The sequence below is a fragment of the Acanthopagrus latus genome, chromosome 23, assembly GCF_904848185.1.
Source record: "Acanthopagrus latus isolate v.2019 chromosome 23, fAcaLat1.1, whole genome shotgun sequence".
Taxonomy (NCBI): Eukaryota; Metazoa; Chordata; class Actinopteri; order Spariformes; family Sparidae; genus Acanthopagrus; species Acanthopagrus latus.
Genome location: NC_051061.1, coordinates 5,633,040 through 5,658,912, shown reverse-complemented (window position 1 = coordinate 5,658,912; position 25,873 = coordinate 5,633,040). Strand labels below are relative to the sequence as shown.

At 40.8% G+C, this 25,873-nt stretch overlaps 1 protein-coding gene across 1 annotated transcript in view; it reads right to left on the bottom strand.

Moving 5' to 3' along the window:
* Positions 1 to 25,873, bottom strand: part of usp43b (ubiquitin specific peptidase 43b) — a 65,956-nt gene that overhangs the window by 14,266 nt on the left and 25,817 nt on the right. The window contains exons 4-8 of the mRNA XM_037088750.1: positions 19,251 to 19,343; positions 14,116 to 14,251; positions 12,258 to 12,402; positions 5,863 to 6,025; positions 2,652 to 2,763 (exon numbers count right to left, since the gene is read on the bottom strand). Coding sequence (XP_036944645.1) covers positions 2,652 to 2,763; positions 5,863 to 6,025; positions 12,258 to 12,402; positions 14,116 to 14,251; positions 19,251 to 19,343 — 649 coding nt within the window. The remainder of the gene's footprint in view (positions 1 to 2,651; positions 2,764 to 5,862; positions 6,026 to 12,257; positions 12,403 to 14,115; positions 14,252 to 19,250; positions 19,344 to 25,873) is intronic.

Genomic DNA, 25,873 nt, shown 5'->3' with positions numbered 1-25,873 from the left:
TTTCTTTTTAAATCATGTCTTTGTCTAAGCTAAAGTAAGACAGAAGCGGAAAAAAGCCACTTGTGATCGTACTTCACTGATGCTGGAAATCTACAGATTCTGTTGAGATGAAAGATTCAGAGCAAACATCTGCGCTGAGCATCGCTTCGTTCTTGGCAGAGGCAGGCTCCAACAAACTGATTATACTGTACACGCCTGGTTTTAATTAAATGGCTGACAGCATGGGGCACAAAGGAGGCCACAGAGCTCCAGCAGAGTTACTGAAAATGTTGCACCTGACTCCTCTCTTCCTCTTTCTCCTGGCACTTCTCAAAGAACACTGAGTAATAACATGCAGCACGCTGGGGAACAGTTTTCTTGCACAACCAAAGCTCTCTATGGCTCTTTAATGCAGTTGTGCGTCAGCTGTCTCCACAAAGAAACAGACACTGATTGGTAATCTGTTTAGCTACGTAATTAACAAAATGCTACTGCACACAATCACATACTTAAACACATACAGTTCAAGTGAGTGAGCAAGCACAAACACCAGGAAAGTTAGCACTTTAGCTTGAGTGAAGTAAATAACTGACTCAACAGTAACAGGCATTAGGGGTACATCTATGCAAGATATGCTGTGTCTATCATTATGTGTCATGTTTTGCAGGTAAACAAGCCAACCATGCTTTTTTTTTGCCGTGCATGAAGACTGATCTGCAAACAACTCGCCTTCTGACAAAATCAAGTCACACTTGCATACAATTCCTGCCCTATAACGGATCAGAGCAATATATATGCAAATATACTATGATGTAAATTATGAGAACAAAATCTGGTAGCTACCTACAGATATAACAATACTAAAAGATTCAATCTGTAATTGTATAATTCAAGTTGGCAGTCTATTAACGTATTGGATGAGAAACCCTGTCAAATGCAGCATTTTGTGCGTTGATATAATAATCCCTATTGAAAACATACAGTAGTATTCACCACTGTATAACAATGAATAACAATTGACGGGTTAGCCAGCAAACTTTGGGCTTAAAAAAAGACTGTTCAGCATCACAACTAACAAACGCACTTTCATTTGCAGAGCTGTAATAATGCCTGTAATAACCTCCCAGCACTGTATTATTATTGCATTTTGCTGGTGGGCTACATTTTTTGTGGTCAGCCAGTGGTGGATTTCTAATGGCAGATAGTGTAATGATAGTTTGGAGCAGAAAAAAAGCAGCAAGCTGATAAATTGGCCGATACCAAACCAACCTCCTCAAACTCAAAACTGAGCTGACTGCCTGGGCTCTGTCGGTGCCTTTGATTTGATTCACCAAGTTAAAGTCATATTTCATTGCCAGTTTCCATCCCGTGTTCATTCAAGAACTCATTAACATCCCCAGCCTGGAGTCTGTGAAACAAGGCTTTACGGTTGAAACATTGGATGTGAGGAGAGGATGGCCACTATGTGTCTCTTAAACTGTAAGTATCTCTCTGTGTACCAGTGAGCGAGTGTCCCAGACCTGTCAGCCTGACTCTGGCCAGTAGGTGCAGCGAGAGGACACCACTTCCTGTCTGCCTCCAGCTGGTGCTTTAACCTCTCCCACCTGCACCACACAGTGTCCTTGTGTGGGCACGCTTTCCTCTGTCCCGAGCCAATAAACCTGTCTAGGAACAGGTGCACCAGCCGGCACGGCAGGAGGGAACCACGTCCCCTCTCCGTCTCCAGCCGGTGTTCAAAACAAGGCCGCCCACGCAACACAGCTATCAAACACAAGTTTTACAAGCACCACGGAGCCATTTCTACTGATTTACACAGGGCTGTACTGCAGTGTTAGTCCAAGGGTTTTCTGGTTGTGGTTGCAGTAAATTAAAAAGGGTAAATATGTAAAAAAAAATAATACATTCTTTCTCCCTGTCACTGACAGTAGCTGAATTTACAGTCGAAATTCGGGCTGCAAATTAAGTGTTGATGCAGTTGAATACAGACACAAATTTGAGTTGTGTTTCTCATAAATCTGATGTGAATAAATCTGATCTTCAACTTTCCAACACCTTACTCCTTCACCTTCTCTCCTCTGCTGACTGTGTGATCAGTCCACATGGAGTCCAAAAATAAGTGAAGAGAGGAAGGTTACTTGGCTAACGACATGGAGGCTCAGAATTTCCGTTCTGCTCGTGTCATCTGCAGCTCACAGACAGACTCCTTCCATTTTACCTTCCACAGGAAACCTCCTGGATATACTGGTATACACTGCATAAATCCTTTTCAGAGAGTTGGAATCGACATGTCAGACTTAAAAAAAAGCCTAACCCTGTCTAAGAACATTCCAATCGGTGCATTTCTAGTTTTATTTCCCGATTCTTGCGCTGTGTGCCTGCCCTCCTCCAGGTTTCATTGTGGATAGGGAGAATACAGTTCAAGTACCACTTGGCCCATTCCACCTACACATATTTTATCATCTACATGTTATCAGAAATGCTGTCACCATAACTTGTATACTGTGATTTTTTTCCCTGTTAAAAAGGGTTTTTGGGGTTCACCTCGGCCGAACTGACAGCAGGTGTCTCTTCTCCTCTAAAGATTATAAATCCTGCCAAGGCAAATTGTAATTTGTGATTTTTTTTGAGTGTGTGTCTGACTCAATGTGTGGGGGCAAGGGAAGAACCTGTACCTGTGCCTGAGCTCCATTGATCATTAGGTAATAAAGCTTGCTGAGGATGCTCTGCTGCAGCTGGTCCCAGGAAATAGACCGGTCCTCCCTCATTAGGAATGGCGGTCCAAACCTTGAACAGGAACAAAAAATGTTGAAAAGTGAATGCTCACAAGCCATCCCCGACCAGCTCACATGTCTCCTTATCCTACTGTAATGTAAATAATCATTTATTAACATTATCAGCATGAATTCTCATTACAGACATCTACGAAAGGACAGAGCGATAATAAGGAGTGAATATAGCTGATGAGGACGGGGACAAGCATCCCTCTGAACAGAGACAACACGACACATTAATGAAAATACACATTTAATTGAAGGCAGCCCTCTATTGTATGCTTGAGATTTATTATTGAAATGCCATGTGAGCATGTGTGTGCATAAAGGGTCAAAGAAAATGGAGCAACAAAACTGTAGATACTTCCTTTTAACTGTTTCACATGTTTTTAGATCCTTAAAGACATTAAAACAAAATGGTACCATAGAAATCAAACTCATCCTCAGTGACACAATTTTCCCATTACATCATAATTAAATACCACAAGACTCTCTAAATAAATTAGATTGGATTACTGTCCAGGATGGAAACCATTAACATTCTGTGGTGGCTGCAGCGACCACGACATGGGAAGAGACAATACACACAACAAAATGAGAGGGAAAATGGCTCGAGTCTGTTGGAAACTGCTGTGGAACAAGACAAAAAACAATTCCATTCTTTTGCTGTATGGTTCCGTTTGTGACAAATGGACTTAGTGTACAAAATTAAATTAGTGTTGAGGCCTAATTCCACTGGCGACTGTTTAACCAAGATACAAATGAATACAGAATGCAGCGAACACGTTTAGAAGTCGAATCTGTACTACTTCTACGACCCCAACTCCCCAAAAATGACATCAAGATGTAATATGAAGTAAAGTGTAATCAAATAAAAATGGTTCACTTTCAACATTTGGTCATCACGCGTAAAATGCCAAGTTTTATCTATTGCTATCTATCGGCTTCACAGTCTTAACAGACCATGGTGGCCCAGAGTTCTCACACATGATTGATTTTCAGAAATGCACCTGTGATGTGATTCTTCAGGCAGCCAGAGCGAGAAACAAGTATGTGACTCCAATGTCATCTACTTGGCGCAGATAAGTCCTCTAGCTGTCATCTGATGAGAGTGAGAGATGCGGGTGGTTTGATCAACGACGGTGAGGCGTTTGAAGGAGAAACTGAGACATGGATGGGATTGGACTTTCCCACAGCCGTGCTGGCGAGCTCACCTATATTGATCTCTCTGGACTCTGTCAGGGAGACGAATGTCTGATCTCTATATCGTGCCAGATGTCGGATTCCTCAGTCAATTGATTTTGAAACTCATCCCACAGTGAGATGTGAGTCCTTCCATTAACAGGGAGCTAACATGACCTTGATGTACTCCAGAAGAGCAAGGCAACATATAATGTGAATTATTTTCCAGCACGTTAATCTGAGGAGAAGCACTGAAACTAACAAAAACCTCAAAGACTGACTAAGCTAAGAACTGACATTTTTCATTGCTATGACCCCTCTTAAAGTTACTGTTGCTCCACTTGAGAAACTTTCCATTCTCCCTGAGCAAATGTGGCCAGTGGGTTTTTGATTTCACATGAAGATAAACAAAAGCAGAGTTCTAATTTTTAACAGACATTCGTTGAATTGTCAGCTGATTTGACGCCGTCGCTTGCAGACTGTATCAGATGTAGCAAGCTTATGTAAGCTGATGCTTATGGTAAAACTGTCAGTTGGTTGAAATCCCTGTCTCCACCGGATTAATGTAAAATCATTCAGGAACATGTAAAAGGGAGATAAACACAGTTCACACAAGTACATGAATGTAAGTGACTACACCTGACCCACATGTGTGTTCCAAGTAAACACACTCAAGGTGCGCTCTAATGCACATGTGTAGGAAACAAAAGACAGTCCTCAAAGGGATACTGTGCTAATCAGAGTGTTTCCATGACCACAGTAATACACACATGGATGAAGTACCATACAGACAAAGCCCTCTGTCCATGGTCTTTGTGGATTTTGTCCGTATATCTTTTCTGAAAACTTACAGAAATGAGAGAAACTGAGCAGTACCACTGGACATCGGGAGGGGCAGTGTAGCCAGTAGTTCTCGAAAGATGACCATTGAACATGATGAAGTCTTTTGAAAAGTGGCAGACATCTTAAAGTACTGCAAATTATATTTGGTGTCAATTCTTGTCATTGGTAATATTAGTGAAGTAGTCAAGTAGAAGTATTTTAATGGCCTTACAGACCACAGCCACCTATGTTCCCTCTGCTTTTGCCTCTTTATAAAAAGGAATATTTCATCCACTGGTGCCATATTTGTTGTTGGAAACTCTTGACTTTGAGCTGCCCTCTAGCGATTGTAGTTCATGTGTGTAGTTTATAGTAAAATGGTTAGAGATGGTTAAGTAAAGAAGACAGCAGCTCAAGCTTTTGATTTTCAGGTGACACACTCCAGAAGGTCTTAACTCCTGAAACTGATACTGCGTACCTTAAAATGTCTGCAACACATACTGGCGTGGACATTATTCCTGCCTTAAAGCCCAGAAAAAAGAACTGGCACCAGCTGATAGAGGAAAAGCATTATTCATGTAATGCAGAGGGAGCGACATAAAGCTATTAACTGGTAGTTTGGTTGGAGTTCTTTGAGTGTTATTTCAAAACCACATCAAGAGCAAGATAGGGGCTGCTAATTTTAGCTTAAACACTGATATAGTAGCATCTTTGCTACCACAGGGTGGATTTTCCAGTCCTTAACAGGTATTTTGCAAATACATCCTCCAGTAAGCTATTGTCATGCCTCTTGGCTTAGCAATGACAGCTAGGATACTACAGCTAATAATCTGGATGGCGGGACATGCTAACGTTTAAAGCTTATGTTCAAGATAAGTTACACAGTTTAATCTCTACTTACAATGTAATGAATGACTGAATCCTTTATTCCTTTTTTAAAATTTTGTTTCAGTATAAAAGGTAAACAGACACCACACACAACACTGTTAGGACACTGAATGTCATTAGAGCCCCATGGACACCACTTCAGCATACAGAGAATCAGCTGCTATGATATTATTTGCTTAGAAATATTCTCTGAAATGGTCAGATGATGTCATTACTGTACCTAACGACATGCTGGCCGGCCCCTGCGGCGTTGCACACCAACAGCAGGATCTTCACAGGGACGCCCTGATTGAGGAACTCTGACGACAACGTCCCTGATGAAGGTAACCTCTGACCCTCAGGACCAGTGGAGTATGGCGATGATGGGAGGCTGTGATGGTAACCTGCCAGAAGAGGGAGAAAACAGACAGAGAGTCAGAGTGGGGGTGCAAGAACAAAGTGAAGAGCGATGCTGAAATTAGTCACAGGAGAAGGAGAGAGCAGGGTGAGGTGATAGAAGTTTTTTTTTGTAATCTGGAAATTCAATCAGGTTCATGAATATCCTGCTGATGCTGAAAGTGTACCAATTTCACATTCTTCTGGTGAGCAGCTTACCTTCAAAGACAGGCTGACACTTCCAAACATTTCACACTATAAACTAACAGCATGATGTACAAGATATGTGACATTCTCTCCCTGAAAGGAAGACTTATTTCATGTATGGAAAACTTGATCATTAAGCTTAGCACCTCGCTCACAAGGTGTGAGGAGGAGAACTGAAATATATAAAGTGGCGAGACAGCAGCTTTCTATTTGGGAGCCGTGATTCAGAGGGGAGAACAGATGGACCAATGGCTGCCTGCACCCTCAGCAGGGGGTATTATCTGATGCAGCTTCTGCTTCACATCCTGTCCTGGTGGGGTGCCAAGCAGCTCCACTTCTCTCCCGTTCCCCTCGCCCATCTCTCAGTGGAGTGTGACTGACTGCGCGAAAAGCCGAGATTATATGATTCCCTCGCGAAAAGTGATGTCAGCTGACAAACCTCTGGGGTCAGCCCCTCAGAAGTTTGTGGTGATAAATCACATGGTAAATTAGAATTGCAGACACTGCTATTGATTGACCACGGTGGCTTTGCCTTCCCAAACGTTTCATTAAACACTGCTGTTCACACCTGACACATGATTCATCACTGACAAAGCAAATGCCACTGCTGAGCTTCCTGTTACTGAGATCCTTGCAAAAGTAACAAGCCCCTGCTCTGGCACATCCCTCCTCCAGAAATAATCGGGGTATGAGGATGTTAAGCTGTGCACTGTATGAAGGGCGAGACCCCTTCAAAACCAATCAAAGTCTACATTTAAGCCACCAGCGCTTTAACATTGAAACCTCTGATTGCAGTGTCTTGACCCTGAGAATGAGAGTAAAGATGAGTATGCACAGCTTTTCATTTATTAATGTTGCTCTAATCAAGCATGTGATAATACTTGCTGCAATTTACATGAGCGCTGACCTTTGACAGCCGGGGGAATGATTAATGGGGGAAAAAAATCCCCCTTTAAATGCCCAGTGAAACATGTTCATGAAACAGCAGTATAATACAAAGGTCACCTCCCAGCCTGTCCCGCTAAGATTTATACAGGGATGCTTTGGAGGAGACCCACCTCTCATCGCTCATTACATCATTTTTTATGGCTCAGTGTCAAAAGCTCCTCTGTTTTAGACACTTTTCCAAGGCTCCCATTACCTCCCTCCTTATTTATGTATTTGTTTTACCTTGTTTACAAGATGAATAATGGCGCAAGTATGAGACACAGTTGGACAAGTCCCATAGCTCCACAGAAAAAATGAACCATGCAAAATGGGTAACACACCAAACGCAGACCACACCAAAAGTTAACTTTGTTTAGCCGACATACCTGTCGATCTTAATCTCTTATCATCCAGAAAGAGTTTTACTAACTCTAAGAAACCGCAGGAGCCTGTGAACTCATCATTCCTCTGCACTCTCAGGCTTCTTTCATTGTCAAACAGACAAACGGGATGAGCCAGACTAAACATAGACTATGTGAAAGCCTATAATTAAACACCTCTGCACCTACGGGGATCATCTCTCCCCACAGCTTCAGGACAACCCCCACAATCCCATTAGCTGTCTGCACAGTAATACTCAAGGTCTCTGAACGAAATAAAGGTGGTCGGACAAATACACATTGTCTGACTGAAGGTTCTTCTGAATTTCTAATGCAGACTTGTTTATGAAATATGACAATATATAATTTGCTGACAAAACTTAAAAATATATGGACTGAAAACATGATACAAAGAAGTGATGAGTGAGATGATGTGATTTGTCCACGCTTTTATGAATGCTAGCTCCATAATAAGCGATCCCTAGTTCATTATTAGGTTTCCAACGTGTGATTGTGTAAACTAATATCATTCATGTTTAATCTTGTGTCCTCAATTAATAAATTGTCATTATTACATTGTTTTCCTGTTTGAGCAGAGCAGTGCAGCCCCTGTGGGTCAGATGGATTTATCTTACTTCTAACTATGTTTCATGCACAAATTGGCAACATGTGGTGGCCCGATGATGATAAATCGTACTGATAATACTGCCAGATATCTGATTTAATCTAAATTGCCTGACAAACAAGACTATCAGTCATTAGTCCAGAGGGACTGTGAGCCTGTCACAGTGGTGCTTAATGCTAAGCACAGACTGCCATCATGTTTAGAAGATATCATTTTGACTTATTTCATATTAAGCATGCTAACATTAGCTAATTAGCACTAAACACAAAGTACAACTCAAGCCAATGGGTAGGTACTAGAAAAATGTTAATTGTGACTTGATAATCCGTTACAATCCGATACAATAAAAAAGTTATTACCATTCATTCTGGGTTTAGTTTTATACTGCATCCAATTGTTGAGATGTTTCACTGAAAACCAAAAATGTAAAGCTCACTGTCGCATGCATGTAAAACTCAGAAGATCACTAAAGTTATTGTTATTTATCCAGCTTGAATGTGTAACTCAAATTTCATGGTACTTGTGAATCAAAGTGGTGAACTGACCAACCAACATTGTCATTTACATTTAGGGCATTTAGCAGATGCTTTTGTCCAAAGCAACTTGAACAATAATTCATACACTGATGGCGGTGGCTGCCATGCAGGGTGCTGACCAGCACATCAAGTTTTGGGTTCTGCCCAACAACACTCTGACATGCAGATCAGGGGAATCGAACCAATGACCTTCCAATAACAAGACCATGGCTCGACCCCTGAGCCACACCCTAAAGTGTCATATCTAGAGCAATAGTGCTAGCGTGGCTCTTTGGCTGAGATTTTAAGGGTCAGCTCACCCAAAATTCAATCATTATTTACTCACCCCTATGCTGTTGGAAAGTCAGGTGAGGTTTTGCAGTCCAAACACCCTGCACAGAAACAGCTACTAAACCGAAGAAGAAGATGGGGACTTGTTTTGATTTGAAAAAATAATATTTACACAAAGCAGAAATCTTCACTGTTGCTGCTTAGATAAAAGCATCAGCATGCATCCTGTCTGAAGCAGGTACATGAACTCATCCACGCATTGAGGTGAAAATAACATCTTTTCAAACCAATTTGGGATCACTGGGCCTCTGGAGACTTGGATTACACCAGAGAAACTGTGTGAAGCCATTTTGTGTCTTTTTCCCAGTTGTTTTTCAACATTTAAGAAAAGTCCCCTTCTATTTCAGTTGTTTAGGTGAATGCTGCAATGCTGTTTTGCTGCGAAGCTCCAGAATTGTTTTGTGGACTGTGAAACTTCACCTGACTTTCCATGGGCATGGGGCTGATTAGATAATTAGTGATTAACACATTTTTGGGTGAACTTATCCTTTAAGTGGTATACGGGACACACAAACGCAGGCAGTAGCTGTATTGTCAGGTTGGGTGTTGGGTGGTTGCAGCAGACAGGAAGCTGTACAGCTGTACAGAAGCAGCCACCACTGACGCCTTTTCAGGTGGAAACAGAGAAATGGGCCACAGATGAAGCTCCTCCAGGCAGGAATGTGCAGAGCTGACCTCATGGTTGTCTCTGTTGGTTATCACGCGTAAAATTAGATAATAAACAGTCCATAAAAAATAAGCAAAATTCAAACTACATCATGAGGGATGATCTCATTTGACGGAAACTGGGCGATGAATAAAGAGGAGGGAGAACCTGTTCTCTGTTTGTAACGGAGATAAAAGAATGTGAAATGGATACTTGACTCTGGAAGCCAATTATCCGCTTCCAAATATTATTTGGCAGGTGAGCCCATGTTCAAGTCCCATCCTTGGCACAACTGCTTCCCACAGTGATATTGTGCTTATTCATTTCTGCACCGTCAAATACCAAGCAGTAAGGACTTTCTCCCACATAAAACTTGTTAACAACACTTTGTTTCAATTTTATGCATGATTCATTTTTTTATTAAACCTTGATTACTTGATTACTAGACGGTAGGGACATGAAAATGCTGTACCTTGAACACAAACAACATTTTGTCTCAACTGTCCTCAGTTCACAAAGGAGATATGATGGGATGTGAGAGAAATATTAAAAATGTCTCTGCAGTTTGATGGGAGTGAAGTGAAGGGTAGTCCGTTTATCACCTAAAGCCAGCACTGGAATGTAACTAGGTACATTTACTCACATACTGTACATGTGCTTGACTTGAGTATTTCTGTTTTGTGTTACTTTGTACGTTCACACGTGTATTATATTTCTCACTCCACTACATTTACTTGATAACTCTAGTTACTTTGAGGACTGCACGCTGCATCAGAGCCCAGTCGTCATTTCTGTTTGCAACCTGTCTAAGACAGACAGAGAGAGAGAAGTGATGACTTTAGTGTGTAGAGGGGAGGTGTTACAGATGCAGTGGGGAGAATATGATGTAAGAGATTAATTTTAAGTACAGCAGGGAGGTGAGGACACAGTGTGAGAAGGTCACCTCATCATTGGTTTGCCTTTGGCGTGATCCAAGAGTATTTCATCTTTTCATTCACAGCAGACAGTGAACAGCTCTTCACCGACGGGCTCACGCTGGCGAACAGTGTGTGAGTAACCTTGAAATTTGCTGAATGCCACTCAAACTCAATCATGTGTGTTAGAAATAACAAGGAAACTAGTGAAACATAATAAGAAAAGGGCTCCCCTCAGATGTGTTCACTCTGCATTCGTCAAGCAATCAGGAAGCTGCTGTCTCCAGACTCCGCGCTTAACATGTGGAGTCTTATATTGCCAGGTTTAGTTTTAATGAGACCCCTGGTGAAAGTTTGTTATTCTATCTCATATTTAGCCCACACGACTCAGATTTTTTACTTTCGTTCAAGCATTAATGGATAATTGATTAAGGGTCTCTCTGGGATCAGACCGTTTAGATTTAGTAATTGCAGAAGGGGCATAAAGATCATATTTTAATGGTGCCAGACAGCCTGAAAGCATTACAGATCACTTTGTAATAAAGATGCAATTTAAACATTAATATGATATCTAATGGTACTGTTTACTTAGAGGTTATTTTGATCTCATAGCTTTGATTAACCACAAACGCTGAGGCAGAAAATATATAAGGACAGTATTTGAAATAAAATATAAATAAATAAAGTGACTCAATATTTCATTTACATACATTAATAATTAAGAGATCCTGGCTGGATATTTATCAATTGGGAAAATGTAAAATACTGTTTTAATATCAAAAGAAGCTAATGCTGCCTTTTTGGTCTTCCATCACTTTGGATTCCAGGTTCCCTCAAATTTGCCTGAAAGGGTTACATGTGGAGAATATATAATACAGATGGAGTTGAGGTGTCAAATACATTGAATTGATGTTTAAGCTTAAGTTTTGCATATATTTGACCTCATAGTGCATTATTATTGTTCCATCAACACATTTCCTAAAGATGTTGGTGTTCCTTTAAAGATGAAAATATCTTCAATGTATTCTTATGGGGCAAACGTATCAGTGCGAGAGGCAGGACGATCTGCAAAGCACAGAAAAGTGTTGAGTTTCCATATCAACGCCTGCAGGCTGAGCCAGTGAGGACCCAGGGGGTTTAGACTGTGCCAGCATGCAGACCAGCCAGACTGTCAGGGGGGCCTCCTTTTAGGTAGCACTGCTCTGTGCGGCCATTAAGCAACATAAATTGAATCGCTAAAAGTCACATTTTTCAAGGTACAACAGCAGTGGTGAAACAGTGCTGGGACTACACTTGCAGTCCTGTGAGAGAGGACAACAGAGCAGAACACTAGATCACTTTCTGAAAAACAGATGAAATGAAGACATAAATCTGATAGCACAAGAGAAATCTGTCGAGGGAGAGATGTAATTCACAGAGCTTTATGTGAAGTTATATACTTCTTAATGTGCTCTCCAAGGGCTCCCGGGCAGGTGCATTCCCTGAAGGTTTAATTAAGCAAATACATTAATCAAATTTGCTTGTTTGCTTACATATCTGTGTGTATATCCACATTAAAGTGGAGACCCTATTATCATTACAATATTACGTAGTACCACAAAGCAGTAACACTCAAAGACAACTCAAAGTGTGTTGAGTTGGATCTAAAAATAGTGTGTTATACTTTAATACCTACCTGAGATCCGTGCAGAGCCTCCTCTGATATAGAGGGGCGGAGCCTGGAAGGCATAGATGACATCATTCTCAGCTATGCTGGTTAGATCATCCTCATCAAAGAAGGAGCGCTGGAAGCCCGTAGAATAAACCTCAGTGAGGATCACCTGGAAACAAACAAATACAAACACACATTAGTTTATTTATAACAGTGCCATTATTAATCTTAGAATGCTGTGAGAATGAATTTTGAACCCACTGGATTAAACTGTAAACTTTCCACCATTATTCCCCTTAATCTCAGATCCAGTTTACACGTGCAGTATGTAAGAATGTGAAGGAATTTACTGCCTTTTATCGCTTTGTATTGCCAACTTGTGAATGGATTGTGATGTAACTTAACAAGTGAGACCTTCCCTAGTTTCTCTGTTACCTATAATGGCCAATGGACCGATTTATATGTAAAGGGCTTGAGAAGCGGGGTGCTGTTTAGCTCAGTTGGTAGAGCGGGCATCCCATGTGCAGAGGCTTTGTCCTCGCTGCGGGGGCCCTGGGGTTGAGTCCTGGCCTGGCCTTATTTGCCACATGCCACTCCTCCCCTTCTCTCATCCTGTTTATCATATCTTCAGCTGTTCTATCAATAAAGCTGATAAAAAGGCCACTTCTGAGTGCCTTGCTTCTCCTCCACTCCCCTACATTGCCAACAGTGTCCACACTAGCTAACTTTAGCTCAGAGTCCCCTTGTTTCAACAAACGACCAGTGTCCAGCAGAACACACTGTCAAAGTCAAAGCTAACAGTGAAATATATAAAGTTACGTTTTGGTTTTATCTGTATGCTAACATTATCTTGCTTGCTAACATAGACGAACTGCTAGCTAGCTAATATAGCAGAAAACTGTTTTGATAACATCAGCTAACTCACCCTCTCTCTCAGGGCTGAGACTGCTGGTAAATTGGAGATCTTGCCATATATAAACCATTCTATCAGTTCCTGTTATGGAACAATTCAGATCTTCTCATTGTCACTAGGTTACCACTACTGGTGAACCTTATAAACTTTATTGCTGGTAAATGAATTTTTTTAGCCGGCTAGCATGCCAAATTACTTCACAGGCTAATGATAATGTGACATGATACTAACTTGTGTATTCTGACAATGTTAATCATGGCAAACAGTTAAGGGCTCTCCTCACAGACCACAATCACAGTTAAGTTAAATATAACGTCATGATGCTCATCCACACTAACTAGAGATTTTTTTTTTGTAAGACAACAATATATTCATAGCTTTTGTTTTAGTTCTGATTCTTGGTGTGGATGGTCTACAAATTATGTAATTATAAGACCACAGATGTATAATTAACAAATACTTTTGAATAGCAAAGAGTGATTCAAGGTAGAGATGGCCTACTAGTTAACTATAACCTAAGATACGCTACAGTTATTAAGCTTTAACCTAGTAAGTACTAATTTGCAAACAGCAAGCTAGTTAGTAGCATGGAGCCAAAACATAGGAGAATCACAGTAATAGCATCAATTATACATTCAGCAGACTGTATTATAAATTTGATTGTAATTTATTTTCGTGCATTTAGTCATCATTTCAGTGGTTTCATCTCATACACGTCACGTCACTGTTTGACAGGATGATGCTCTATCTCATCTATGGAGTGCTTCACCCGGCCACTGATGGCATCAATTATAAAGATTTCCTAAAATGTTCCAAATAGTAATTCTGATATATTTTAACCAATTACACAAAAAAATACATTTAAGCTAAAGGCAGGCTAGGAAAGGTCCCCAGTAAGACCCACAGATTACAATAATTATACTCATGACCAGCATAACTGAATGTGGGTCCACACATGCTTTAAGTTACCTGGTCTGGGGAAAGTTTCCCCTCATCAGCCACCATCCTCCTCAGGCAAGCCACAGAGCCAAACAGAGGCACAGTCATCCCGACCCGCAGGTACCTCTGTCCTTTGGTGCTGAACACCAGAATCACACACAGCGGCCTGTCATAGATGAAGACACACAATCAGGGACGGTGGGAAATAGAGCAGGTTCTATTTTGATTTCTGTGCCATTTCCAACTGCAGCCTACTCTACGGCCAGGAAGGGACAAAAGAAGACTTTCATGAATAAATCAATACATTTTAACATTAATAATAGATCATTAGGACTTAGTTTTATGTGTGCCAAATAATGGAATCTCTATTGCATTTTTAAAAACGAGGAGCTCTTGGCTCTGACCTCTCCAGAGGCAGCGCTGACATGAGCAGGGTGCTGGGACATAATGGCTTCTTTGAGTAACAGCACACTGAGGAGATGGGAAGAAACCCTATCAGGTACCTGAGGGAGTGTATGGCCTTGAGGCTGTAGCTGGTGGCATACAAAGTTATGGCCAAAAGATATTATACTGTATGGAGGAATAGATTTCATTTTTTGGCACCTCAATATAATAAAAATAATAGAGTGATAAAGTTTATTGACCCCCTCACAGGGATACTTAAGAGTTATAGCAGCAAAAAGAAGCACAAGACCGTAAACATGAAAGTAACCTTAAAAAAAAAAAGGAAACTAACTTCTCTCCTGTAATAATAAAGAAAATGAAGAAATAAAACAGCAAAATTAAGAATCAAATTTGCCCTTGTGCACTTGCAGTACAACATTTCCTCTGTCAGATTAAAATAAAGGTTAAATCACAATGAATAAAGAAACCTCTAACCTTTAACATCTGCGATTAAAAAAAAAGTTGACCAAAGTCATTCGGCAGAGCACACAGGTTTAATCACAGATGAATACAGAGGACATCCAGCAGCAGGACAGGTGACTGCTCACAGCCTGTGGCACAAACTCAGAATGACCTCCTCTCTGCATTCAAGGATATTGCTGTTTTTTGAATTACTAAATCTAATGAGGACCTTCTGACCAGCTGGTCATGGATGAGAATCACCAAGTATTATTGTTCTGGAAGATAAAGTTACAGGGTATCTAGCAGTACTTCATGTACAAGCTTGATCTCTCTCTCTGGTGGTTGTTTGATGTTATTCACGTCCAGCCAGTGTGTATTCCTCCCAAACCGCCAGATCACCTTACTTTGAGTTAGCTGTGAGCAAGTGAGCAACGACACACTGAGATTTGTGTGTCTGTGTTTTTAAATTCAGGTCAACTCTCAATGAAGTCAGCACTTGCCTCTCCCTTCTGTAACATTATGTTCATGAAGTAAGGCAACATTACCCCTCCAGCATGACCCAGCAGTCACATAAACACCTCTGCCGACAGCTGCTGTAGTCAGGTTGATAAATGGGAGTGAAGATAAATCCACTTTAAGTTTAAAACAATCTCTGAGCCCTCCTGCTGTCAGTAGATGGCGGATGGCTAGATGAGAGCAGATTCCACTGTGGGTGCTTATTCCTCCAGGAGGTCTGGCTTTGCACCCGACTCTCTCCTACAGAGATAGCCGGCTATGCTACTCTGCCTAGCTACACCTTGTGTCTCTTGTTTTGTTTTGACAAAGAGACACCCAGCAACACAATGTACATATTGTACACTTAACATTTGCTTTATTTAATTGTGGTTACCGGCAAGATTAAAACAAACAAACAAACAAACATGGACAGACCCCTCAGCAAAGGAGTGGCTTCACACATTATTCATGTGGTACAGCTGAATGCTTAAAGGTGGTGATAGTCTGATTACATACAACATTGCATACAGATTACCTTTATTTTGATGAACAGTCAGTATGTTGTGCAAAATTCCACCACATACAACATCAAGTTTAAGGTAATAATTATACAAATAGCCCCTGTTAAGTTAAACAACTATTATTCAGCTTCATTTTGCCAAATCTTTCCTCATAGTCCAGTATTAAATGCTCAGAGGCCTGGAACAGGTCCACAGCCCTGGGGTTGGGAACCTCTGATTTAAGATACCAAATGGGTTTATATTCGTAAAGCATAGCATAAATTCTGGCCCTGAGCCATTAAATGATTTATAAACCTGCAGTAGGTCTTTGAAGTTTGTAACTAACTGGAAGCTAGTTTAAAGATTTAACACAAGTTATTTACATATTTCCACTAGTTCTAGATAAGCACAATTAGTATTAAACCTGTATGTGTGAAAAACTATTTAATAAACTGTTCCACAGATTTGGGTGGGAAACAGGAAACTTCAAAAGACCAGAGTAAAGAGAGTAAAGTAATTGGCAACACTAATCAAGCCAAGGCTCAAGGGGGGATCCCATGTTTATGCTAACTGCATTTTTCATACCAGTGTGGTATGAACCCCCCCAAACTTATGAAATAAGAAACAACTGGGTAGGAATATTGGTAGAGCAAGCTTTACATATGGTGTAAAGGAACAAAATCCTCCAACATGCAAAGAGTACATGATCGCCATGGGACAGAGTCCAGTGTTTGGACTGCTGGGCACAGAAACTGTTGGTCTGGTAACAAACAGTATGTGTTTATGGCTTATAGACATGACTTGGCTGGGAGTGAGCTGAACTCTGCACATAGAGAAATGCATTGAAAAATGCTTTAAAAAGACGACCCATCTGTTTTCTCCTCTGTTTATCCTCTCATAAGTGTTTCCTCTCACCCTATCTGCTGCGCAGTTAAAAGAAAGGATGGTAACGAAATAAACTCAGTTTGGCACACTGCCAGAACGAAGCTTTTAAAAACAATTTCCTAAATTAGAGGGGATGTTGGCTGAACTTGTATGAACTATTTAAAAGACTAAAAGCTAAAAGGAAGGAAATAACTAGCAAGAAAAAAAGCCTGGCAAACCTTAAAACAGTGAACACATACCTTTGTGTGTCAATCACACAAGGAGTTGAGGTTAACACACAAGCTCTTCACTGAGTACAAGCTACATTTACAACAAAAAGCTCTGCCAAATGCTTGAATTAAGATTAAGGTTAGACATTGTATTTATTTTTCAGTCAAGAATAAGATGAACTACTCATGATCACTCTCATATCTGTATATTTAATATGTGGCTGCAGCCCGGAGCAGGTTAACTTCACATGAAAGACACAGAAAAACGAAACAAGGGGAAACAGCTAATTTGGCTCTCTCCAACGTAACAACGTGTAAAATCAACAAATTGTCATTATTTTTATGATGGATTGTGGGCCAGACTATTTGTTGGCTGGCAGCAATAACTTCATGGAAGAACAAAGCTGATAATGAGAGAGTGTTAGAAGTGTTTTGGAATTTTGTTCGGGCAAAATCACCTCCTGTTTCCAGTCTTTATGCTAAGATAAGCTGACCAGCTGCAGGCTGTAGAGTTATTCTAAAACAACAGATATGAGTGGTATCGATCTTCTTATCTAACTCTACCCTAGAAGCGCATAATTCCTGTAACGTGAGTGTAACCTCTTTAGGGTGTAGCCAGTTCATCCACCGGTTTCAACAATATAAATTGTTTAAATTGGTTTATGGTTTAATGTTAAAATCATGTTCTGGTTAGAGTCAGTCACGTGTATTTATAGTCTGAGAGGTCACACTCAGGTTGGGAAATGCCTGAGAAATCAACTTCACTCCACAAAAGGAACAGAAACCTCAAAACAGATGCTAATTTTAGGCAATGATCTTTCAATTACACAAGCAGTTGTGTATGGTATAGGTGGAGGAGGTTTGCAAGGACATTGTATCTGAGCAGGAGGTCTACCATTTCAACTAACAGCCTGCCTCCAAAACAGGACAGGAGAGGGCACAAGTTGTGGGAGGCAAAACAAAGGATTTAGTTTCCACAACATGAGCAGGACCACAGTAAAGACCAGAAACATGCACTGTGAGCATGTTGTGAGTAGTTAAAAGTAAAAGCTAATGTTTAATCTTCCAAACACGAGTTTGCGTCTGGATGTGTGTGTGTGTATGTTTAAGAGAGACTTTACCATATAATTAAAGTAAGAAAGGTCCTGTCTAAAAAACACACACAGTGAATGGGGTGTTCCTCCTTGAAAACATCAGGATTTCCTGAACAGGCAATGTTGACCTGAAATGGAGACTGGTTGTTGTGATGTAAAGTTGAATAAGACATTGTTCCTTGATGCTGAGAGGGTTTTCCAACAGCTTTTCCTTTTTGATACCAGCCCTCCAGGAACACAATTACTTGTGTTTCTGCTGTATGTAGTGCATGAACAAAGCTGGGTGTTGTCCAGGCTGCTTTCCTATTTTATCAGTGCCCCAAGTTTAAAGAAGTAGTTCGGTATTTTTTCCAGTGTGCAGAGGGTTAGATGATACTGACATATACTGCTCTCCTTTTTGTACAGTAGATATGAACCTACATCCAGTAGCTTGCTAGCTTATCTTAGCATTAAGACTGTTAACACAGGAATATGACTACATTCAAAAGTAAAAAAGCATGACCACCAACACCTCTAAAAGTCTCTGCTTAACATGATATTTGTTTGATTTGTTCACAAGTGTAAAAATGTCAATTTGCAGTTTTACAGGGTTACTTGTCAGACTATTTTTGGGGCAGGGTGCTGTAAATTCAAAGCCAAGCTAGCTATTTGTCTGTTTCCAGTCTGCTGATCTTTGTAGCCTACTAAACTAATGGTACAAAAACAGAAATGTAAAAATTACACATGTGACAGTAAGACATACTGTATGTTGAACTATCTTAACCATTAACTTCCGACCCAGGCTAGCTGTTAGCCCGTTTCCAGTCTTTGTGCTAAGCTAAGCTAACTAAGCACACCCTCTGATCGCTTGCAATTTTACAGTCAGATAAATCAACCCTGTCATCTTACTCCCAGAAAGAACAGGAATAAAATGTCAAGCAGTTCCTTTAAGTTTAACAGCATGACATCATTATCTAATAGACAGTGAAACTACACATATTATTGTTTGTTAAAGTTACTTTGCAAACTCTGCACAGGTACATCTGTCTAAAATAGATTCAATAATTTGTTTGCATCTGTAGGTAATTGTCCACTTGATGAAGAACACTGATTTCAGATGATGGACATTAGTCTGTACCAAGAACAACAGGACTCACCTGGTTTGACGTAGAGGAATGGGGAGCGAGATGCAGAGGAAAGGGTCAAAAGTGTTGCTTTGTTTCAGACAGTGGGGGCATGTCAGCGAAGACCTGAGGAAAAGAAAGCACATAGTTGCGTTAGTCTTGAAAAACCTACTGACTGCTGCTGACTTGACACAGACTTTCAAATTAATCTCCAAGTCCTCCTGATTAAGTCTGGCAGGAATGGAGATGGCTTAATCTTGTTACACAAGTGAACAACACAGTCAAAATGAACACAGTGTTCCACACAGGACCCCCTTGATCTGATTGTGAGAACGGAAAAGACGAGTGATGTAACTGGTGAGAATGAGAGAGACAAAAGGTTGGTGTGGGTAGGGGGTGGACTAAGTAGTAGAAATAGCCCCCTGGGATGGTTAGAGCTATGAACGAGAACCAGCAGAAGCGGTTTCCATCTTGTTGCATCACTCTCACCACTGTTACTAATGCTTGTGTGATGATGATGATGCCATTACGGGATCCCGAGCAGAGAGGAATAAGGGAGCTTTCCTAAGCGACGCCTCTCTTCCTCTGCTCTAAATGCACAGGTGACAGATCAAAAAATCAAAAAATCATTTCTTTTCCATTGAGTCCCCTTTATTCATGAGTGCACTTCATTCAATGAATCCCACTTAATATCACTTATTCCAGTTAGTTCATTGTCTGAACAATGAGTCAGAGAGCCCACTGAAGTTAGTGGACTGAATGCTGGAAATGATTTTGTCTGCAACTCAATTAAATCTTTTGTCCAGTGTTTAGAGGTAATCTGCACTGGATTTCCTGGATAAGACTTTCAGTAAATACACGATAATTAAGTGAATCTTGAATAGATGCCTTCTATCAACCTCTTTGAGCACCAGTGGGTGTAGACTAAGTTATTTTGTATATGCATGTTTTGCTCTTCTTTAAATGATACATACTCTGCAGTTCTGATATAGTCTGTTGATCTCTCTCTCTCTCTTTCTTAATCTCAGACAGAGGTCCTTCATAGGATGCTGATGTCTACAGCCACAAGCATATAACTTGAAACTGAGTAACTGATATATAGTTAAAGGAACAGAGCAACTGTTGAAGTACAGCAGTTTGCTTAAACCTATGGATAAATGGTTGACATGTCTACCTTCTACTCAACTAGTACAAATGCAAACTTGACCAAACCAACTTAACACTGACAGTTACACTGCCTGAAAAAATATTGTAACAATGTCCAATTTTGTATATTCATTAGTGTTAAAGAACCTCCACTTTAAAATAATTTAACCAATCACACAATCATATTTAATCAAACACATGAGTAACATAACCTTATGAAGTGGAAGAAAAAGAAAAGGTTGGGAACCATGGATCTAAAACATTCCAGCAGTTCCCTGACCTGTTCTTCCTCCTGCTGGGGGCCATATATATGTATATGTATATGTATATGTATATGTATATGTATATGGAAGCTTGTAAATTTTATCTCAAAACTAGTTTGAAAAATGCATTTAGCTCAAAAGGGGAAATAAAAGAAAAGTTGGGACAGGAAATAAAAGCAGTATATGATTAAGACGCCCCCGCTTGTGACTACTTGGTTTCAAATACTTGGTTTCCACTTCAAAAGATAACATATGATTCACCACTGCTGCAGTAATAGTGCAGGAAGCACCCTGCAGCAACATCAATTGATAATAGACTTGTGTGAATCACAACCCAGCAATAATGTACACATAAAGGTATACTGAGCGCTCTGGGACACTTAAATCTAACATAAAGAAAAAACACACACACAGATTTCATTAAGATTAAATCAAGAAAATTAATTGATTCATTTCAAGTTCCAAATTCCCTCTTTGTGTCATGAACCGGCCCATCTTCCATCTTCTTCCTAATTCTTATCTCTTTTTCATCGGTTCTGTAACAAACACTTAATCTCCCTGAGCTTATGTGTGTCGAACTTTTACGACCTTCACACACCATCCTACCCTGGGAAAATAAGCCATAGATGAACTGTTCAAATGTGTTTTCCTTATAGGAGGGCACCTGACAGACTTGGTGGGGGAGCTGAATAAAGCTCTATTCAAGCAAACCCAGCTGACACTGGCTCTTAGTGGATCTCTCCCTCTTGGCAGAGCAGAATGGCTGCCCTACGGATGTCTTATTCTCGCCAGGAAACAGTGAGGGCAAATGCACGCCATGCATACAAATCACACTCAGGCTCCACTAAAACATAGATGTGCCCTGCACTGCTCTAAAACACTTAAAAAGAGAAAAGGAGCAGAGGAAGAGGTGATATTCTGGTGATGCTCTAATGGAGGAAGCGTGCACTGGCTGAGAGGTATGTATCCTGCTGTCTGGGACGCAGCCATGCTGAAGAGACTCTGAGCCTGATGCTCTGCACTACAAACTGCAAGAGGTTTGAATTTCCAAGAGTAACACATCATCGTCCCAGGTATATCTAACTGATTTTCTTTCCTAAGAGAGGCAATTAAAAAAAAACAAAAAGTCCCAATAGCTTAAAACCAAACAGATTGGCAGTGGATTCCTCTCTCTAAGCTTGGCAAAAATCCTCTGAGAGGGGATGAATAGTAGTTAATTCACCGCACTAAGAAAAAGGCATAAGCCTCAGTGTGCGTCATAATTCACTAATTGAAATTACATTACATACATAATAAAAAGAGCCATTACTGGGCCTGTAAACTCCAAAGCACCAGTTAGCTAATCCTGCAAATCATGACAAACTAATTAGGGGAAATTATTAAAACAATGGTCACACTGTCCGACTGCTTCAGAAATGAGACGTTGGGGTCTCTCACAGTGAGATGGGCTGCACTAAAAAGTCGCCGTGTTTGTAATCTGAAACACTAGCCCGCCATCACCCTAATGAAAAAAGCTTGACAGACAGACATTTTCATTGCAGACGCGACTCACCCACATATAGACAAAGATCAGTGCCTTTGATCAGGTAAGCAAATCCTAAATTAGATCAAAGGGGGAAGAGGAGAGCAGTGCGATGGATTTACAAATCAGCGATGACAGACTGAATTCAGATTTTCTGAAACGGAGGTAAGAGCTGTGTTTTATACTTTATACTGAAAATGACAATCACAAAGTCCAGCTTCTAGTTCAGCTATGATTTTGATCAGCTCCAGCATGTGATGACGGAAAACAGAAATTCAGATCAAATAACTCTTGGCTTTGCCTGCCTGGATTTAACTTGTCTCAACATGTATAATGGCCGTGATGATTGCGTAGTGACAAACTGAGCCATTACAAGGATAATTCTCCGGTCTGTCAACCCTGGATATTGTATCACATCAGACACTGCACTGGGAAGTGTTACACAGGCAGTGGAGGGGCCTCAGGAAAGAGAGGGACAGGAGTCGAGAAAGATTTGCTCAAAGTCAAACGCCAGCAGAGATGATCCATAAAAAGAGCATTCATCTCCATTTAAACCTCACAGCCTTGTGATGCACCACTTTGTGCGTCATAAAAATAAACTCAGACACTACACTTACTGTGTATGTTATGGTTCCTTTGTAAAGTTTGTGCTCAGCCAACTCAGTTATGTATATATATTTGCGCTGTACCATCTCACCCACTTTCCCTGGCTAACACACTATTTGAGTGGGTGAGAGGAACAAATTTCGCCTGCTAGGCTGTGAAATCTGCTGCTTCCTGTCTAGACACACCCAGAGTGTCACAGCTGAAGCATTTGACAGTAAGGGTAGCAATTAAGAGATGCGCTCTGACAGATGTATTACTGGCAGTCACACAGAGCTGCCAATTTTGCGAGGAATTGGCAGATGGAAGATGGCACCGACAAACAAGATATCAGAAGTTCATTCTGTAAGGAGTACTTTAAAAAGCTGTATTAATTAAAACATCAGATTTGGGTGCTGAATGTGAGACCTGATAATTGGTCAGTATCGCCGTCAGTAATTCGTGGATGGCTGGAGTCCAAATGGTGTTTGCATCAGCATCAAGAGCTGGACACTGAAGATACAGCTGACTGGCTGGAATGAAGGAAGAACCTTTTAGTGGATAAAGATGGTAGTCCATAAAGTGTATTTGATGGGATGATGTAAACCAATAATCCACCCTAATTTTTTTAAAACCGACTTGATAAAAGAGTAAGTCTAAAGAGTAAACGCTCTGGGTAACTGACTTCATGTTTTCTTAGACCAGACTAAAACTTGGATGAGTTGGCCCGATAAACTCTGCATCTGAATGATGCTCTTCTCCCAGCTTGCCACAGCTGACAGATGCATATATTATGTAAAAAAATGAACTGGCTCTTTATCTCCTCAGTGACTGATTGATGGGAGACATGAGGAGATCCAGCTGCATCAGAAATGGTGACAATACAGTTAGTGGTGAAAAGACTGCCTACAGAGCAACACTAACTAGTTTAAAAAAAAAATCTCACTGTGATCCAAATCATATTAGACACATTCATAATGAACCACACAGGTGAGAATACTCAACCACTGGCAAACCCAATCTGCTGTATCTCAACCAGCACAGCTAACTAAGTACATGCACTAAAGGGGTTTCTTTGTCCCAGAGAGACACAGAGGTTATGGTACCAGGGCACTTTTTCATCAGACCTTTACAGTACTACTGTTCCTGCCTGCTTGGTAATTACTACAGGGAGGCGAGTAGATTTACTGTGCTTCTAGCCAGTCACCTGTGTCTCTGAGGACCTCTGTGTAGAAGAAATAATGATGTCCCCCTTACATCAGCTGGATCTAGAAGTTACACTGTAATCTGATCAATGAAGCCTAAATACCATATAAGAATCGATGGGCTTGTGATCTCTACACAGATGTTATACAAATACATTTCAATCACTTAACCAGAGCAACAGAGTGTGGCAATTTGATTGGACAAATCCCAGGACTGTTTTCCAAGACAGATGTGGCTACTTAGGACCGTTTGTGACCTTTCTCTTGTAGCCACAAACACTGGGGTGGAAGGTATAATGTATAGAGTAGTAGGCAGGAGACAGCTCAAGTAAAACAATGTCATTAAAAAGGGTCAGCCCTCTCCTGGTGTTAAGACTGTAAGATAGCAGCCATCTTTGAACTAGAAGTTTTTTGGTGTCTGTAAATTGAATTTAAGTTGACACATATTACACTTCGGTCTCATGCAAAACCTGACAGGCATATACCAAACTCTGTTTATTATACAGAAGCAGGAAAATCCTACAGTTATATCACTGGCAGATAATAGCAAATACTATAGATTAGTTGTGTCATGATTCTTTAAAGCCAAGTGTCAATTTAATTTGAAGATTTTGATTTGACTTTTTTTCCTCCACTCTGACAGCTATGCCAGTGATGAATGATGAATGCTATGCTGGATGAACAGATCTTCAGGGTCGCTGTTTTCCTCAAAACCTTTAACACTAGATCAGGCTAACATTAGCCATCACACTAGCTGTTTTTATACTGGGCAGTATGCTGTCAAGTGGCCATCCTTTTTGCAGGTAGGTCCGGGGATTTAGACAGAAGGCGGTAAACTGGGGGTCTGTTTTGGTATGCCAATTTGATGCCTCAGAGGGTACGCTTATTTCCACATCCACTGCTATATAAATCCGAGCCATCAATGTGCTGGTAATTGCGTGAGATGAGGCGGAGGTGTCGATGACGTGCACTGTTGTGAAGGCCACAGCCGGGGAGTTTTAAAACCAGGAAAAAGTTGATCACAGCAGACAGTCCATCGCTTCATCTGTGGACGTCAAGATGAGCAACTGGACAGCCACTGGGATCTGGGAGATACTAGTGTTGTTGTCCGCTTGTTTTTATAGCGGCAACGGTCACTACTTTCAATTTAAAAGCTCCCCGCTAAGAACCCAGTTCTAAACTCCAATGGGGTGCAATGTTAAGCTCTTATTTTGACGACAAATTCGACTTGCTTCTCTTCACGCCAAACTTTGTGCTTCATGTCACATCACATGTTTATGTTAAGTGACAGCTTTTTGGAAAAGAAGGAATATTACACCTCCCCTTTAGATAGACAGGGCAGCACGTTGCAGCCTTTACCTTGCTGCAAATGTGCCGCCTTTTCTGTCTAAAAGGGGCTACTGATTTGCATCCAGGTTCAGTTCCTTAAAATAAAGAAATACAATACAGTGGATGCACTGGTTAGTTGTGCTTGGCTTAACATATGTAATATGTTGTAACATGTTATATCTTAACATGTTGGCTATCAACCTTGTAAAGAATCAATGTGTTATTGGCAGCTGTACAAAAACTATATGATTTTAATTATGTTGGTGTGATGGTCTAAGTTTTTGTTGCTCCTCTGCTTTCCCCCTACCCCTTTTGTTTTCTCTGTTTCAGGTTGTGGCAGGAGGCGTGGCTGGATTCCCAGACTCAGATGAGACACACCTGGCTAGCATCTCAAGCAATCACCACACCTCCACTTAAACCCTGTCATGACTTCACCATGCTGCCAGATGATTTCATTCCCGTCCTGCGTGTGCTCTGCCAGTTTTCACCTACTCACTCACTGCCACGGCCAGCCTGCCTTCTGCCTCTGCCCCCTGGGCTTATGAGTAGGGTTTTGTGTGTTTTTTGCTTAAAGAATTAAAACTTTGAACTTGCTCTCGTCTACGGTCT